This window comes from Balaenoptera musculus, chromosome 11 (assembly GCF_009873245.2).
Source record: "Balaenoptera musculus isolate JJ_BM4_2016_0621 chromosome 11, mBalMus1.pri.v3, whole genome shotgun sequence".
NCBI lineage: Eukaryota > Metazoa > Chordata > Mammalia > Artiodactyla > Balaenopteridae > Balaenoptera > Balaenoptera musculus.
In genome coordinates this window covers 20,086,052-20,104,622 of record NC_045795.1, presented here as the reverse complement: position 1 = coordinate 20,104,622, position 18,571 = coordinate 20,086,052, and the positions used below count along the sequence as shown (strand labels likewise).

General features: G+C 41.5%; 2 protein-coding genes across 11 annotated transcripts in view; one reads left to right on the top strand and one right to left on the bottom strand.

The window, feature by feature from the left end:
• Positions 1-18,571, top strand: part of LOC118903280 (cytidine monophosphate-N-acetylneuraminic acid hydroxylase) — a 268,648-nt gene that overhangs the window by 24,131 nt on the left and 225,946 nt on the right. The window lies entirely within an intron of this gene.
• The window catches only part of CARMIL1 (capping protein regulator and myosin 1 linker 1), a 316,540-nt gene that overhangs the window by 237,706 nt on the left and 60,263 nt on the right, over positions 1-18,571 (bottom strand). The window contains exon 1 of one of the 9 annotated variants that reach the window (XM_036868157.1): positions 7,304-7,359. The exons of the other annotated variants lie outside the window; for them this stretch is intronic. Within the exon in view, the coding sequence (XP_036724052.1) occupies positions 7,304-7,339 (36 nt within the window). The 5' untranslated portion in view covers positions 7,340-7,359. Of the gene's footprint in view, positions 1-7,303; positions 7,360-18,571 lie in introns of those variants that run through there. 9 annotated transcript variants of the gene reach the window in all.

The following is an 18,571-nucleotide window of genomic DNA, read 5'->3' as shown; positions in this document are numbered from 1 at the left end:
TATTAGGAGGTGTTACCTGTCTGCTCAAGGAGCTCAAAGAGTGATGTAGTAAGCTCATTTAATGCAAATGGCTTTATAATTCTGTCTCAATCTTCTTTCTGCAGCCGCCTCCTTTTTCTAGGGCAGGGTAATGGAAATGATTTCAAGAAACGGGAAAAGTGTGATTTAAGTAACTCAACTGAGCTTATTTCTCTTGGGAAAAGGACGGCTAGCTGACTAGGCTCAGAAATTAATTAAGTGGTGTCTGACCTCTATTAGTTATTTAAATTTAGCAATAACTTTGCTAACAAAGAGAAGGTGTTCCAGTCAGCTCAAATGAACACCAGGATTCTTTGCTTTCAGCATACTGAATGATTGAACTCGCTGCACTTCCCTCACAGCTGTACTCAGAATTTTCTTTAACGTTCAGCTGACATAGAAAAGTCAGAATCCAGTACATGAAAGGTGGTTTGGGGGTGTCTGTGGATAATGAAGGAAAGTGTGAGTTGTTTGGGAGCCAAGTGTTCACACGTGGGGCCTGTCTCAAAAAAATGAATTACTTTCTTGTTGCCTTAACATTCTCCCTTAACTCTTCCCTCTCCAAGCTTTCTCCTCCTGGCATTTTTTTTCTTTAACTGAAGTATAGTTGACTCACAGTATTATACTAGTTTCAGGTGTGCAACATAGTAATTCAATATTTTTATAGATTATACTTCATACAAAGTTATTATAAAATATTTACTATGTTCCCTGTGCTGTACATTACATCCTTGTAACTTATTTATTTTATACCTCTTAATCCCCTTCCCCTATCTTGCCCCTCTCCCCATGCTTCTCCCCTCTGGTAACCACTAGTTTTGTACCACTGAGTCTGTTTCTGATTTGTTTTTTAGATTTCACATATAAGTGAAAACATACAGTATTTGTCTTTCTCTATCTGACTTACTTCACTTAGTATGATAATCTCTAGGTCCATCCATGTTGCTGCAAATGGCATTATTTCAGTATTTTTTATGGCTGAGTAATATTCCATTGTATATATATATTACATCTTCTTTATCCATTCATCTGTTAGATGGGCACTTAAGTTGCTTCCATATCTTGGCAACTGTCAGTAATGCTGCTATGAACGTTGGGGTGCATGTGTCTTTTCGAATTAGTGTTTCTGTTTTCTCCAGGCATTCTTAACTCATAGAGGGCCAAATAACAGGAAGCACCCACACAGCCACACCACAGAGAGCTGGGAGTCCTGCAGGCACCGGTGGGAGAGGGGGTACTAGCTCTCCCTCAGGAGGCCTTTTCCAGCTACAGCACCCCTCCCCCTTCCTGCTCCTCAGCTGCTGTCCCCAAACCACTCAAGCAGTCCCAGGGAAACCACACCTTCATCCAGCCCGGAAGCTTCCAATTCCACCCTACCCTACAATGCTGTTGTATAGACAACACTTTATTTTTTCAACCAGAGTATATATTACATCAAGTATCCCTAGAGCAATACTTACGTCTTTTTTAGTGCATTCTTTGCACTAACAAAAAGAGCCCCCAAAGAAAATTTTAAACCAATAGTTTACTTCCATCATGGATTCTCCTTTCACCCAGAAAGCAAATGCTCTACAGCACTGGGCCACACCCCCCCAGATCAAAACAGTGACACAAGCTTCCAGAATGTATGAGGGAAGAAACCAATTTACACAGTAGCAGCCAACATGTGCGAATACTTTCACTGCAAAATTGAAGAGTGTAGTTCACCAAATACATGCTAGAATGCTAATGTGAGTAATTACACAGGTGGTTATGCAAACACTGAAGTCATGCTTCAACTTGGCAGAAGGGTAAACATTTCTAGGATAGTTTGCAAGGTTCAATTATCTAGATCGACTGGTTAATTTCCTTTACATCCGAAAGAATTCCCTAAAGTCGATCATTTTCCAACAGAAAAGTCACTGCTGGGAACATTTTCTGCACAGGCAAGAAAAGTATACACTTGTAGTAAACTGACTCAACATTTTTAAATGAGCATCTTTACCAGGAGCTGACCTGTGCAGACATGATTATTCTATTGTGTCCTACAACTTAATTCAAACAAATCTTTACTCTTGAAAACATTTATTTGAGTAATATCCATTATCTAACATGTGCCAGGCACTATTCTAAGATGCTGGGGATAAAGCAATGAATGAAATAGGCAAAAATTCCTGCCTTTTGGAGGCTCATGTTCTACCGGGGGAAAACAATACAGTCACATAAATAAGACACAGGGCATGTTAGATGGTGATCAAAGTGTGATGGAGAAAAATAAAGCAAGTAAGGAGAATGGGGTGGGGGCGTTATAACTTTAAATATCAGGGAAGACTACAGGGAAAAGGTAACATTGTTCAGAGACTTGAAGAAGGTTGAGGGAAGGAGCCAAGCCAGGTGGAATCCTGGAAAAGAGCTTTCCAGGCAGAGGGAGCAGCTAGTTCAAAGACCCTGAAAGAGGAGCGAACCTGCTGGGTTCAGTGATCAACAAAAACCTAGATTTGGCTAACTGTTCCATAATCTTGTTAAAGACTGTATCCCACACAGAGATTTCAAAAGGCTTCATTGTTTACAGTTCTGGAGTTTTCTCTTAAATATATATAGCCTTTGACATGACTGTGATTCATAGAAATGTATGTGTTTTGCTTTCCCCCATCCCTGCATGCACTGACACCTTCTTGTTTGCACTGAGTTAAGTCCCAAGGGCCCTAGGAGTATGTTTAGCACCACAGCAACCAAAGCTAGTAGTACAGCACTCAGATATGCTGTAAGTCAAAGACGCCTCTATATGGATTCAAGGAAAGGCGTGCAGGAATCTCCACCTTTATCCCCTAACACCACAACATCCTCCTCATTTGTGCTCCGGTGTCAAGGTAGTGAGAGGTCAGCCAAAAAATCTCCCAAAAAGGTAATAAGCTCAAAGCAGAGCGGGAGGGGAAAAAATACCCATCTCTGCACTTCCAAAATAATAATGTGATCCAATTTGCTTTCTTAAAAGTTGCAATTTTTCAAAAAAGAAAAAAGCCAAGAACTCTAACTTTGAATACAGGGGAAGGAAAAGGAGAACTGAGTACGTAAAAGAACAGCATGTGAATCCCCGGAGTCCAGAGTAAGGTCAAGGGCGGAGTGAGAGGAGCCAGGACTAAGAGTCAGGCACACCTGGGCCCCCTCTGTGGTCCACTAGCTGTGTGCCCTTGGCTGTGCCACTTTACCTTTTCGAGGCTTCGCTTCCCCATCTGGGGGAGAGGATTCATAATCCCTACGGTGCTAGATGGTTGCAAAGACTGGAAGCAGTGGATTAAAAGGCGACAGCATGTAGAAAGGCCAATCGCCAAAGGTTACTATTGTGTGATTCTATTTATAGAGCATGCGTGAAATGACAAAATTACAGAGGAGGAGAACAGATTGAGTGGTTGTCAGGGCTGAGGGCTGAGATAGAGTAAGTTGGGATAGAGAGATAAGTGATAGAGAGAAAGTTGGCTATGATTATAAAAGGGGACCACGAGAGATCCTTGGAATGGAGCTGCTCGGTATCTTGACTATGGCGGTCACATGAATTGTCACACATGATAAAACTGCATAGAACTAAACACACACACACACACACACACATAAGTGCATGTAAACCCTTGGAAATCTAAATAAGATTGATGATTGTATCAATGTTAATTTCTGGATTGTGAAGCTGTAACACGGTTATGCAATATGTTACCACTTGAGGAAATGGATGCAAGGGATATAGGGTCTCTATCCTTTCTTACAACTACATATGAATCTATAATTATCTCAAATAAGTGTTTAAAAAAAAAAATCTTATCACCTTAAAAAAAAAGTGGCTGGCATGTCATGAACACTCCCTAAGTGGCACAGTGGGCAAGTTATCTGTCACCTATAAACCAGAACTGCAAGTTCCTACTTCTGGCTTTAGATTCCAGAAGAAACGCTGAGCACCATCCCTGAGTGAGCACACTATGTGAGGGTTCATGCCACAGAGGTTATCACCACCACCATCTTTGGACCCCAGCCCTCCAAAACCTCACCAATATCCAAGTGAAATACACACACTCTTTATATAACCAATGGAGAAACTTACTGACAGGAATCCATTTACCACACTATTTAAAGAACCTTTTTTCTGTCTCTGAGTAATAAACACATACACACTAATAAAAAAGAGTTCTCTAAAAAGAGAGAGAAAAAGTACTTTCATGGTCCAGAGCAGCATTTTCCAAACTATTCTCCAACCAAGGAACACTAGTCCCCCTCAGGGACTAATAATTCAATAATGATAATGCAAAATTTTAAAATCATGGTCAAGTAAATTTGGGAAATACTGCATACATTTTCCCCCTCTGACAGCTCTAGTGGGGGCGAGGGGCAGGAATCCCCTTCATTTAACTAAGCTTTTTCCAAATTTACTTGTTCACAAAACCATTTTATTATACCTACTGGCATCCTGAGAAATACTCCCAAGGTCTAGAAATTTAAAAATCATTCTACATCGGTCAGCTACTCACTACCAAATTTCTTCACCCTCTATGTACTTTAGAAGAGAAATGGATGGTTTTTCTATAGCTAGTGCAGTAGTTCTAACTGCATGCAATTGGTCATTAATAAACGTTTGCTGAATTAGATTCAATGCAGGTACAATTTCCAGGATGACAACTTTAGGCGTAGGAGAAGCAGCATTTCCTGATGTTGTTGTTGTTTTTTGTTTTTTAAGTCTCAGTTGAGAAAACAAAAGTGCTCCTTTCTAGAAGTTTCTGAACGTTTCTCAGAAACTTGTCTCCTCCTGAGTGGCAGCTACTCACAACTAAAACAGCAGTTTACCACATGGTATGATTATAAGGAATAAGCTCAAGACTAAAAAACTCTGTACTCAAAACTCTAGGTCCTGAAATTCGATTAGCAGGATATAGGACCTTGCATACCAAAAATAAGGAAAAAAGCTGTAATTGCGATTATTCCTGGGAGAGGGAACGAGTTAAATTTGTCATTTCATGAAGGTGACTTTAGCGTAAATGAATTTCGAATGTCAGAGAGTTTTCTGAGATCAGGCTTGGATGAGGGCAAGAGAAAGGTGAAGATCCTGAATCCTACGGACTAGCAGGAGAAGAAAGAGAAAAGGGAGGCAGACAGTATCAAAAGCAAGCTCCATTTAATTCACAGGTCCCTCAAGGCCAGAGACACTGGTTTACAATGACACATTTCCATTTATAGAAATAACCCATACTCAACTTGAAGAACCATAAACCAACTGGAAAATTAAAAGGAATTAATCAGAATAATTTTAAAAGAATGAAATTAATCAGAAGAATGAATAAGAAACAAACATTCAGGCTCTTTAAAAAATACACAAAGCACTTGAGGAATATGCACTTGGAAATTAACTCAATTATACACATCTTCTATGTAAAGATTTGGAAAAGAAGAACTTATCATGAACCCCTGATGTACTGGAAAAACGTCTCAATCACCAAAGGATAATAAAGTGAACTCACTGAGCATTCCACTCCAAGGCACACTCATGCATTTTAGGAACATTTTCAACATGTCTGAAAACAAAATGGGTTTCAGATAAAACATCAATTTAACCGGGAGAACCTAGCTTTGCAAGCATTCCTGGTCTTCAGGCTGCTATGGAGAACTGAGGAATGGTTTAGACATTCCAAAACAGTGAATAATCCCCACATCACAGGAATACGGCTATCACACACATCCATTTCTCAGTATGAATAAGGCCAGGTCTAATCGTTCCAGTTCAAATGAACTAAGATGTCAACTGACAAATGTCAATCTGGCCCTCCACTCTGCCTTCTCTGTGGTCCTCCCCTGCAGCATCACAGGACCACATCCCTCCCCTTGGCTACAATAATTTGAGCAGCTTTTGCCTTGGCTGTCTCAGCCTTCTCCTCTTCTTGGCCTAGAAAATATGATGGCGAAAATATTAAGTATTTTGGTTAAAAAAATGTTTTCTGGTAATTGAGCTGAAATTGACACAACAACAATAACAAAGTATCTATGGTTTAGCAGAGATCCCAATGAGCTTCCAGAACTCCGGGCCCCCACAAACTGAACAAATTGGAGATAAGAAAGTCAACAGAAAATTTCTAAATCTGCCTGCTGACTAACCGAAACGCCCTCATGGTCAATGAAAGTTTTCTTACAAGGACCTCAGGTATCTTTTATACTCTCACTCCTTGCAGCAAGATGTTCTTTCCCGGTTTCAAAGGGAGAAAAGTGGTCTGTTTCTTTCCCTCCCCCATTCACGAACACAGGAAATAGTGATTTTCCTAAATTCCTTTTAACACTGATGGAAGGAGGGAAAGCCTAGGTACTCTATCCCTAATCCGGTATTCTATTAATAGAATTTTAAATGCTGTGCAGTTTTTAAAATAATGTAAGTGCGGGCTTCCCTGGTGGTGCAGTGGTTAAGAACCCGCCTGCCAATGCAGGGGACACGGGTTCGAGCCCTGGTCCGGGAAGATCCCACATGCCGCGGAGCAACGAAGCCCGTGCGCCACAACTACTGAGCCCACATGCCACAACTACTGAAGCCCGCGCGCCTAGAGCCCGTGCTCCGCAACAAGAGAAGCCACCCCAATGAGAAGCCCACGCACCGCAACGAAGGGCAGCCCCCGCTCACCGCAACTAGAGAAAGCCCGCGCGCAGCAACAAAGACCCAATGCAACCAAAAATAAATAATAAATTTTTTTAAAAATCATATTAAAATACTGTAAGTGGGAGGACAATGAACAATGACTGTGCTGTGGCACTCCGCTCCCCTCACCTCCCCGGGAGGCTGACTCGTATCTCATCTGGAGGCTCCCATTTGGACACTGATGCACCTGCAAAGTGACAGGCCCTGCCTACCTGCTGCAAAAGCACTCCCTTTTATCCTTTAACCTACCTAGGCTCATTTAGGTCAATAAAGCCAGGTTCAAAAACAAGCTAAACTTTATTCATTAAAAAAAAAAAAAAGTGCTGGGACTTCCCTGGCACTCCCAGTGAAGGGGGCACGGGTTCAGTCCCCGGTAGGGGGACTAGTAAGATTCCGCATGCCACACCACGTGACCAAAATAAAAAGATTAAAAATTTAAAAAAAAAAAATTTTTAAGTGCTTTTGTTTTTGTAAAAGATTAAACCATTCAGCAAGACTTGGCCAAACCTTCCATTTACACAATGGGAAACACAGTAACAACTGGCCCAAATACCCCTAAGGGAAGAGCCAGACTCAGGGCTTCAGAAATGAGCTAAAGCCTCCAGGTGGGCTTCCTGGTTCCCCCACTGTGCACATCAGGGCACTCACAGGAAGTGATTCCCATTGCGATTTCTCTGCTTCCATAGTCAACGGAAGGCAATCCCAGCAACAGGAGAAAAAAAAAAAAAAATTAGTATGCCACTGGAGCTCGAAGCCCGCTGGATCATCAGAGAGCCTCCTCTCCAATTCCAAACACAAACCCACACGCCTGAAACGCTGCACTGAGGAGAGGCTGTGTGCCTGCCTCCAGGTCTTGCTCCGCTGAGTATCTTCACGTTTATCTAGAGCACTGGGCCAGCCTAATGGCTGATGCTTCTGCCTTCCTGGGTCCAGTGGCAAGTCGGCCAGGAGATCCTCCTGGCCAGGCAGAAAGAGCTTCGGTGAGCTAAGGGAAGCCAGCCGTCAGAGCTGTGTGTGTCTGAGAAAGCAGCCTGCCCTGCCACGCAGTTCTGAAATGCCAGCTCATTAAAGGCTTCCAGCAGCAGGACTGAATGGTGTCAGCAAAAATCAGCGAGTCCAAGTCCTTCCGGCTTCCCTTTCTGGCCAGTATGGGAGAGTCTTAGCCCCAGCGGCCTTCATAGAATAGACCTCTGTCCAGCAGGAGGGAGCCTTCCCTTTAAGGCACTCAAGAAGCCTTTTCTGTGCACCCTGGCAGAAAAGGACAAACCATGATCCCAATAATTAATGCACACCCAGCAGAGAACAAATCAAACTTAGCATGATTATACATTCACAGTTAGCTTCCCAAACTGGGTGAAACAATCAGTATTCTTGGTCACAACGGCCACATAATAAAACTGCCATCCTAAGAGATTTCTAAGCACAATGCCAGTATACATGAATTGCACGTGACTAACACGATTGCTGTTCAGATCGTTGGACCCTCCTCGTGTCATATTTCTTAAATTGCTTATATACTAAGTTCTGTTGTTTTGCTGTACATTTCCTGGCTTTATTTCTCAGAAATGCATGGTATACATTGCCACTGTTTGCTAGGGGACCAGCCTTAAACAATCTATGGCTTCTCATATAAGCAGCTAGAGACTACTTATACCTCCTTCAGAGGTACATCACTTCCTTATAATAATGACTCCGTATGACCCAACTATCACTGAGGCATATAGATTGGCTCTGAATGTCCCAACTTTATACAGCCTTTGATATGCTTTACAAATATTGTAATGTTTATAGGTAATGTGTTATTTGATTAATTTCCTAACTTTTACTTCTTTTTATCTCTAGCATGTGCTCTAACACCCAGAAAATAGAAAACCCTGTATATTTTTTTACATATCACATTAAAGTAATACCTCTCCTACTTCATATTCCCTCTTTGTTTCTACTGTCTATCTAATCTAACCAGAAATGAAAGTACAAGACAATTACAATGCTTCACCCAGAAATGAAACCCATCTCTTATTTCATGGAAGAAAAATTACAACCAATATGACACTTTCTGCTGATGTTTTTGAGGCAACAGCCAAGACTCAACATAAGTTGTGTTCATAATTTAGTTCAGAAATGGTTGGTCCATGCGTTGAATTGGTTAAGTTTTATTTTAAACCAATATTAATTTTTATTACCAAAAAGTTTTTTTTTTAAGTGCATGTAAAGCACTGTTGGTTACTCCTTGTATAAACAAAATCAGTGAATAAGACAAGTTGGTCCAAGTTGGGGGGTTAAAAGCTTACAAACCGCTCAATTAACTAACTAGATTCATCCTGCCCTCGCATAAATCATAAAGTGTGTGATTTCAAACTCTGAGATGATCACACCTAGAAATCTGAAGCATTCACAACATACCATCAAAGACAATGTGCCCACCACACCACATCAGTCCACCCCTAGGGAGTAAAGTTGAAATTCTTGTGCCTTCATTTCATTTACCAGCTACTTGTTAGAAAGGCACTTCAACTTAAGAAAGTAGTTAGAGCTTCTTATCTCATTAACCACATAATTACAGGTTGTTTACCCTGAGCTGGGAAATTTACCCCTACCCAGGATAGGCAGTAAATGACAGCTTCTCAAGGCTTACTAAACATTAATTAGAATAACAAACCATAAATATCTACGTGCTTTCAGACTGCGTTGAGTTTGTGACACATATTTGTGACTCTGAAATTTCAAGTGCTTTCTCAATTGTATTAAAAAAGAAACAGAACCTGACAACAACCGCCCCAAGAAGGAAATCCCAATTATCTAATTTAATTTCATTTATTCTAGAGGTGAGTCCTCCTGGGGAAAATTCATCTAATAACTGACTTTCCTCAACCCTTACAGGTGGCTACAAAAATAATACAAAAGCCTGTTAAGTCTCAGAACACAGCTCCCATCCCACCCTGATAGATAAGCCCACTAAAATTCTCAAGTAAGGCACAAAACCACCTGCAAAGGTAAGAGTTGGAAGAAAAGGCTGCAGTTAAAGGGTCCCCAAAGAGAATTCTGTTTTTCCCACCACTGTTTACTAAAGGCTGCACAAACAGCATCCTTCTAAAAGAAGGTCAGCTGGACAGACCACAGATTGCCAGGGTGCCTGCCTGGTAAACACAACTTAATGACTAATTCATGAATTCAAGACACCACACAAGAGTCTAACAGCAATAAGGCCAATTAACTCAAAATTAAACAGCACCCAACACCTGTGATTCAGGCCCAGCAAGACAAGGGCATGGCTGCCAGGGGGCATTAAGAACTAGGGGAGCTACCATATGGGATACTGGAGAGGGAGAAGTGCCAGGAAAAACAACCCTGTACATCTTTCCATGCTGGGACCTTGTGCTCAACTCAGAGAATATTTTCAGCTGAGGTATATACTTGCTGCCCCAAACGTTCCCTCTCGTTAAACCAAATCTCTGGTTTTTCAAACCCCACCTCTACCTAGATTCCCAGGTAGCAAGTTTGTAAAGACAATACAACAACTTGGGCAAATTCACTGAATGGCTGGCCCAGCAGTCTTACAGGGGGGAAAGTCTGGCCAGAGGAGCATCTTTTCTGGACCTAAAGGCTCAGTAGGAGCATTTTGTAGAAGGGGGACAAGCGGCAGGGCAAGCGGTAAACGAACAAACATATAAAGACACGTCTCACCCTACGTCACTGTGAAGGATACTCAGCAGACAAGATGAAAAAGTTCTGCAGATGTGTTGACTTTTACCTTCATGTTTGTTACCTCTTGGGCATCAGATGGATGCCCTGCCTCTGGGCTCAAGCCCATGTTGAAGGCAGAAGAAGCTGAAAACAGGAAGGGATAGCTCCTGTCTCAGAAAAACAAAACTTTCACAGAAAGCCCCAGTGGACTTTCACTTATATTCAGTTGGCCAGAATGTATCATGTGACTCTCTCTAGGCCAGGGTTTCTCAGCCTCAGCCCTACCAACATTTGGGGGCCAGATAACTCTCTCTTGTGAAGGACCAGCCTGTGCATTACAGGATGTTTACCTGCAGCCCTGGCCTCTACCCACACATGCAGCTAGCACCCCAACCCCAGTTGTGACGATCAAAAATGTCTCCAGACACTGCCAAATGTCTCCAGACACTGCCAAATGTCCCCCGGAGGGCACAATCACCCCTGGTTGAGAACCACTCTTACGCTAACCACCACTCCATAGGCTAAGATGAACAAGGGAGTGATGAACGGGGCAGTCAGGCAACCAACAGAGCCTGCCGCAAAGGCTCTATACCTATTTCTTAAATGTTTTCAAATGAGCTCACTTACCACCATGCTAAGTATTTTGGAAAATTGAGGAGAAACATACAAAGTGCCCCCCCCACCTTAGAAGTACTAACAATAAAATTTAAAAATCAAGATTAATACACAAGAAATAATCAGCAGGAAAAAATACATTGTAAAGGACTTAAACCATAGAGACAGGGAAGACATCTTTCATTTGGTCCAGATCAGGAGGGATAAAAGCACATAAGAGTGTAGCCTGGAGTCCGTAATGAAAGTGTCACTTCAGAGTAGAACTTGCTTTTGAAGACTCGAAATACTTAGACAAGTGGCCGGAGAGAAGGAAAACAATCTAAGCAGAAGTCACAGAGTGAGCATGGCTAAGAGCTCAGGAGCTACTCTTCAACAGGCCTGGGTTCTGACGAGTCAAGCCTGAGAATGGACAAGTCATTTAGCCTCTCTGTGCCTCAGTTTTATCATCTGTATAATGGGGATAACAACATCTACCCCCTATGGTTGCTGAGAGGATCAAGTGAGAGTATTTGACAAATAGTAAGCAATCAGTTGTTAGTGTCTATTGTTATTGTACAGCTATAAGATGATATATTAATTAATATAATAAGAATTCAGAAAGAGAGGCTGCCTATCAGGAATCAGAGGAGTCCCTGTTAGAGAGTAGCTGTGATATTCTAAGCAGACAACCATAACCTAGAGTTGGTGGGTAAAGCCAGGCTCCTGATGGCCGTGAGATACTGGCTGAGATCCAGGCGGGACAGCAGAAGAACCACCCCAAAAGCACCATCCTTACCTACCAAGAGGTGTTGGCAGGAGGGTTGGCTGGAATCTATGGGTGATTTCTAGTAAACTTCCTGGCCAGCAGCCATGGTCAAGTCAATAATAAGACATATGTTATAAAGGACTTGTAGGTTACAAAGCATTTCTACATGTACTAGCTGAGTACTTTGCATGTAACAAGCCCGTCCACAGCTAATAGAGAGTTACCCTGGCAAGAAGGAGTTCGATTTATCATTTGAAAAGTTACTGCCAAGCAAAGTCAATCTGAGGAAAGAAGTGAGAGATATAAGACTTGCCTTTATAGCACAAGAGACATGGATTTGAGCCAGAAAATGATTGATTAATGCAGTATCTTTCATTGATTTAAGGGAAAATAGATAAGCTTTAAAAAAAAAATTTTCCAGTCTATGCATTTTTATCTGCGAGCAGGCCACCAATGAGCCTTCAGAGTCCCAAACTCCTATCTTCTGGGTCCTGATTCTTTTACGATCAAAGGAGAAAGGATTAAAACACACACACACAAAACTACCAATTATTCCTGGTACCCTGTTATTCCATTCAGGGTTTCTCTAGCAGTTAACACCTGCAAATGCTCCCCAGGATTATACACATTCATCTTCCACTAAGTTTAATAAGTTCCATAAGGCACATAACAATAGTTTGAGGAAGTGGAAAACTTAGCCTTACCTAAAAAAAGAAAACAACATAAAACTACAAAGTACTCCTGTGTGTGCCTGACAACCGCAAAGGGAGAGGACCAGATGAAGAGCAGGTATGCGCTCTCCACGGCATGGTTTTGGTCACTCCGCCCATCCTCACCTGTCCAGTTATCTGGGATCTTTTATGTAGTAATGTATAGATTGCTTTCTATCGTACCCACGACAGATGCCTCCAGCTTCTGTCAAAATTCAAGGCGTCCAATACTTTCTAGAAAGAATCTGTCATTTAGTCCACTGCTGGGTTTCAATAAATACTGAAACTCAACAACTGAAAAGACTGATCCACTTATAATAAAAACCTTTGCCATGGAAAGAGTGAGTAGAAAAAAATCCACGTAGAAAGGTTTTCTGGTGGATCCATGATCACATCACAGAAGCAAAAAGGTGCCTTTTTCTGATTTGCGGGGCAGCCTTACTTCTAGCACACAGAAGTGATAAAATGAGACTTTTTTTCATACTACCAGGAATGATAAATTTAAACAAAAATAAATATCATTTACTGTACCAATACTGTGTCCTCAATATTACACTGGGCATTTTACATGTACTATTTTCCCTAATTTTCACACAATAGGGTGGATCACCAATGTCCCTAATTTTCAGGGCAGGGCTCTGAGGCTCAGGAGGGTAACTAAATGACTCAAGGACATAGTAGAGAAGCTTGAATTCCAACGAGCATCTTTCTGACTTCCAACAGTGTCACACCACCAATACAGCTAAACAAGCAATAGAGCAACTTGGTATCCAACTAAATGCACCAAAAACACTACAGTGATCAGTGAAGTACAAACTTTATTAAAGCCAAGAGTTACGAAAACAATTTACCATTCCATTCTGTCCACACTTGTTCTTTGAACTTGACTTTACCACAGCCTAGAAAACAGGCTGCTCACCCTTTCTTGCCATCAAATACAGCAGGATCTAGAGCCGCCCTATCCAGTAGAAACATAACATGAGTTATGTCTGTAAGTTTACATTTTCTTGTGGCCACATTTTTTTAAGTAAAAAAAGAGAGATGAAATTAACAACTTAATTCAGTTAATCTAATTATCCAAAATAGTAGCATTTAAACATGTAATCAATATAAAAATTATTACTGAGACATTTTACATTCTTTCCTTCATGGTAAGTCTGAAATCTGGTATGTATTTTACACTCACAGTGCAACTCAATTCAGACTAGCGCATTGCAAGTGCTCAGCAGCTTCATATAGATTTGCAGCTGCCATATTGGGCCACACAGATATACACCCTTAGAGTTACATGTACAAAACCCCTTTAATAATTAGCCCCATGTCTCTATAATGATCTGAAAAGAGAATGCTCTCTTCTTGCTTCTATATGTATACGCTCCTAAAGGGGAGGAGGGGTGGAGGATGGAAGGATTGGGAGTTTGAGATTAGCAGATGCAAACTATTGTATATAGAATGGATAAACAACAAGGTCATACTGTATAGCACAGGGAACTACATTCAATATGCTGTGATAAACCAGCAAAAGAAAAGAATATGAAAAAGAATGTATATATATGTATAACTGAATCATTTTGCTATACAGCAGGAATTCGCACAACACTGTAAATCAACTACAGTTCTATAAAATAAAAATTTTTAAGTACAATTCCTAATTTAAATAAATAAACAAATAAATAAATAAATAGAAGTATACGTTCCTGGGATGAGATTACAGGGATACCAACCAGACACCGCCTGAAATTCCACCACTGTAGCTTCCACTTAGTTCTTTAAATATAGTACTTTGAGCTGTTCTAACAAAAATGCCCCTGAACAGAACACTTTACACTGATATGCATCGTTAAACATTAGGTCACACAAAGGGAGCTGACAGCATGTCCGGGAAGAGGGGACAGGACACAGAAGACAAAACGAGATAGCTGACTTTCGGCACACCTAGGCTCTGAGCCTATCACAAGTCCCTGTCCCAAATTCCCTTTGTCCTCAACAACTTGGAGGAATTACTGAAATCACTCCTTGTCAAGAATAACTAATGTCAAGAAACACAAAAAGGATGGACTTCCCGGGTGGCACAGTGGTTAAGAATCCACCTGCCAACACAGGGGACATGAGCTTGAGCCCTGGTCTGGGAAGATCCCACATGCCACAGAGCAACTAAGCCCTTGTGCCACAACTACTGAGCCTGCACTCTAGAGCCCACGAGCCACAACTATTGAGCCTGTGTGCCTAGAGCCCATGCTCCGCAACAAGAGAAGCCACTGCAATGAAAAGCCCACACACCGCAATGAAGAGTGGCCCCCTCTCGCTCCAACTAGAGAAAGCCCATGGGTGGCAACGAAGACCCAATGCAGCCAAAAATGAATAAATAAATAAATTTTAAAAAGAAACACAAAAAGGAAACTACTGGGGCTTCCCTGGTTTCCAACCCAATAACCTAAGGCTAACGCTGTAAATGCGCACAGGGTCCCACAGATGTAATGCAGGGGCCAAATAAGCCAGTTCCCAGCTGAGGGCACAGACTTGAGTCCAGGCCAGGAGACCACGGCGGGTGGGAATGTGGCCCCAGCATTGCTTGGTCACCTGACTTCTCAAGAGAAGTCACAAAGCTGGATTTTCAGGTTCATCACCTGATTTTTACATGGTAGCAACTCACATAATATTTTAGATAACCGTGTACAGCTGAACAGGAAGTGGCTGCAAATCAGACGTCGTCTCAGGGAACTCGTTTGCAAACTCAGAGTTTGCATGCGGACTAAGGGTGGGACTAGACCTCACGGAGCATTTACACTGCACCCTCTTCCTGCCATAATCTTTGCTGTCCTCTGGGGGAGACAAAACCATGCCTTGCCAGCTCTGAGACCAAGAGGAGCACAGAAAGCAAGACAGGGTGGGCTACGTGCAACGCTTGCCTCCTGGGGCATCTTCACCTGTGAGATGAGGGGCTGGTTTAGCCCAGGGCAGCATCGGGAGGGGCACAATCTGGAGTGAGTGGAATACACTTGCCCATAGAGAAGGGACAGCCACATCTTGGAGCCACACAATTGTCCCAGTCAGTCAACAGACCTGGGGCAGCAGGAGCTACCAATGTCTTAAAAAGAAGGCAAAAATACAGATTTTTCTGGAAAACCTCCTAATCATTAAATGTTGGCAACTAATTCAAATCCTATTCCAATATTGTATGAGCTGAATTCAGCTCATAGGGCCACCTCTTTGTAGCCCCTGGATCAGGACATCTCCAAAGTTCCACCTAGCCCCTTAAACGTGTAATTCTTACAACTTCCCTGCAGCATTAACTTGACCCACTTTCTCATGTAAAGCTTTGAAAGAGGTGCTGTTGACTGCAGGAGACTAGGAGAAAAATGACTAAGTGAAACACAGTATCCTGGATCGGATCCTGGAATTAAAGGACCGTTAGTGGAAAAACTGGTAAAAATCCAAATGAAGTTGGTAGTTGATAGTATTGTATCACTGTTAATTTCTTGACTTTGGTAAGTTTACTACAGTTAAGTAAGCTGTTAACGTTAGGGAAAGCTGGGTAAATGTACATGGGAACTCTGAACTACTTTGGCTACTCTTCCATAAATCTAAAATAACTTCCAAATAAAAATTTTTTTATAGAACTCATAGAACGGTATCCCACCCAAAGTATTAACTTTATAGTACATTAATTTCTAAAATGAAATGTGTTTTTAAACTTGCTAGTAAGCAGAACCATGAATTGCCTTAAATCTTCACTCAGATAGACTAAGAGAAACCAGAACGTACCAGAACAGGTTCTGTCCTTTGCTTTATAGCGTCTGTGCAATAACCTGTGGGGCATGGAATCAATGGACTTTTACTAAGATAGCAAATGGCTGAATTTAGGTAATTATGATTAATTTGACTTGAGAAAGTTGTCAAATACTCAATAGCTTTTTGGTCTTAGAATACAAATTAACTTACAACTGGAGGACTGGAGACATGATTACCCAAACAAGAGAGGTAGAACCGAAGTAATAAATGAAAAGTTCTGGCATGGAATAATGCAAACTGCACAACAAAAGGCAGTGATCGCTGCCCTCTGGCAAATGAGGTAATTAACATAAATAACATACAGTCTATTCACATCACCCAGCATTTGAAACAGCACGTTAGGTTACAACATACTTACATCATCCCGTTTCCAACCAGCTCCTTTCAATCTTTCTTTGCTTTTGTAATAAGGCGGGATACGTGGACAGAAATAAGCTGACATATTTCCAAATGTATAGAGAAAGCTGTACCATGAATGGGACGCACTGAAATCAACCAGCAGGAAAAGCTGTAGGAACTCTTTTCTAATTTGCATTCTGTCTGCCATTCCTATTATTATGGTCTTAAATCAATGTGACATATATAGTAAATATACTTAATAGAAAACATGAAATAAAATAATTAGTTTCATTAGTGCTTTGTGGCAAACAGATTTACAATAACTTTAAGCCACAAGAATGCCCAGAGCAAGAAATAGTCATTCTTGTTTAACAAATATTTATGAGGCTCTACCACAAAGCAACCTATGCGCTCAGCCTCGGGGATAAGCAGCGAGCAGAACAAAGACCTCTGGTCCTGTGGAACTTATATTCTAGCAGAAGGGAGAAGAGACAAGGAATGAGATAAATAAATAAAATGTAGACTCTGTTAGATGATGCTAAATGCTAAGGAATAATAAAGTAAAGAAAGGAGACAGAAAGTGTTGGAGGGGTGTTGAAAGTCAAGACGGGTGGTCAGAAAAGCGGGAAAGGCCTCACTGGACAAGTGACATTTGAGGAAAGGCCTGAGGGATGTGAGGGAGCCTTGCCACATGGATACAGGATGGGAAAGGAAAGGGAATTTCAGCAAATGCAAAAGCTCTGAGGTGGAAGCAGGCCCAGACTGTTACCAGAAACAGTCAGGATGGATGAAGTGGAGAAAGTAAACAGGGGAAAGTAAGAGATGAAGTCAGAGAGTAACGGCGGCCTAGGTCCCATAGTAGCTTATAGGTCACAGGAATGACTTTGGCTTTTCCTCTGAATGAGATGGAAAGAGGACTGACATGATCTGAGCACATCTAATAACTGACTAAAGGGGATCAGGCTGGAAGCAGAGAGACCGGTTAGGACATTCCATTAATCCAGCTGAAAAATTATGGTGGCCTGGCCCAGTGTGATAGCAGTCAGATGATAAGAAATGGATTCTGAATATATTTTGAAGGATTTGGATTTGCTGATGGGGTGTGAGAGAAAGATAATTCAAGAATGACTCCAAATGTTTTGTCCTAAGTAAATGGAAGAATGGAATGCTGTTCACTGAGATGGAAAGACTGGCGGGGCAGGTTGGTGGGGGAGGGGAGCAGCTTGGAGGTAAGAGGAGAATTAGGATTTCCTTTTTGGACAGTTACATTGTTTGTTTGTTTTTATTGTGGTTTTAAATTCAAGCAGTTGATTTTTTTTTTCATGTGGGAATAGTTTTAATTGGCTAAATGCCCTAACTGAACACACTTCCCAAAATTATTAAGTAATAGCCACACCATTTACATTAAAAACATTTCAAAACCAAAAGAACAAAAGAACTTGAAGTTTTGCCTTTTCCCCAAGGTTCATTAAACAGCTAAAAACAGAGCTGAATAGGTAAAACACAAAATAATAACTAGTAACTAGCAATACTGAAACCTAGTTAACTCTCAGTTACCCAAATAATCAAGTTATCCAGAACCCTTTACTCACCAAACTCAATGGAGAAATGGCACTGAATGTATTGGTGGACTAGAAAATATTATCAAAACATCTGTACGTTTCAAGCAGTTGATTTTTACTCCAGTATTCCTGAACTTATATAATCAAAAAACAAGCTGACGGGATATTACCTCAAGATCCATTCAGAAAAGGCATTATCAGCCCTAGGTTTCATCACTGATTTACCTTTTCCAAAGCTCATCCCCACATCCTACACCCCTCTCAGGCCCTCCCTCCGAAAACATTAACGCTTCTCAGCAGTAGTAACTTTGACAAGATTCAAGCAATTATCAAGGCAATTTTGCCCCCAACCTGCCTTTTTTTTCCCCTCCCTTTGCCTCTAGAAGCCCTCCTTTGCCCACACATCCTTGTGCGATCCCCCAGATGCAATTTCCCAGAAAGGAGCCCCTAGAAATGATCACCCAGTGAA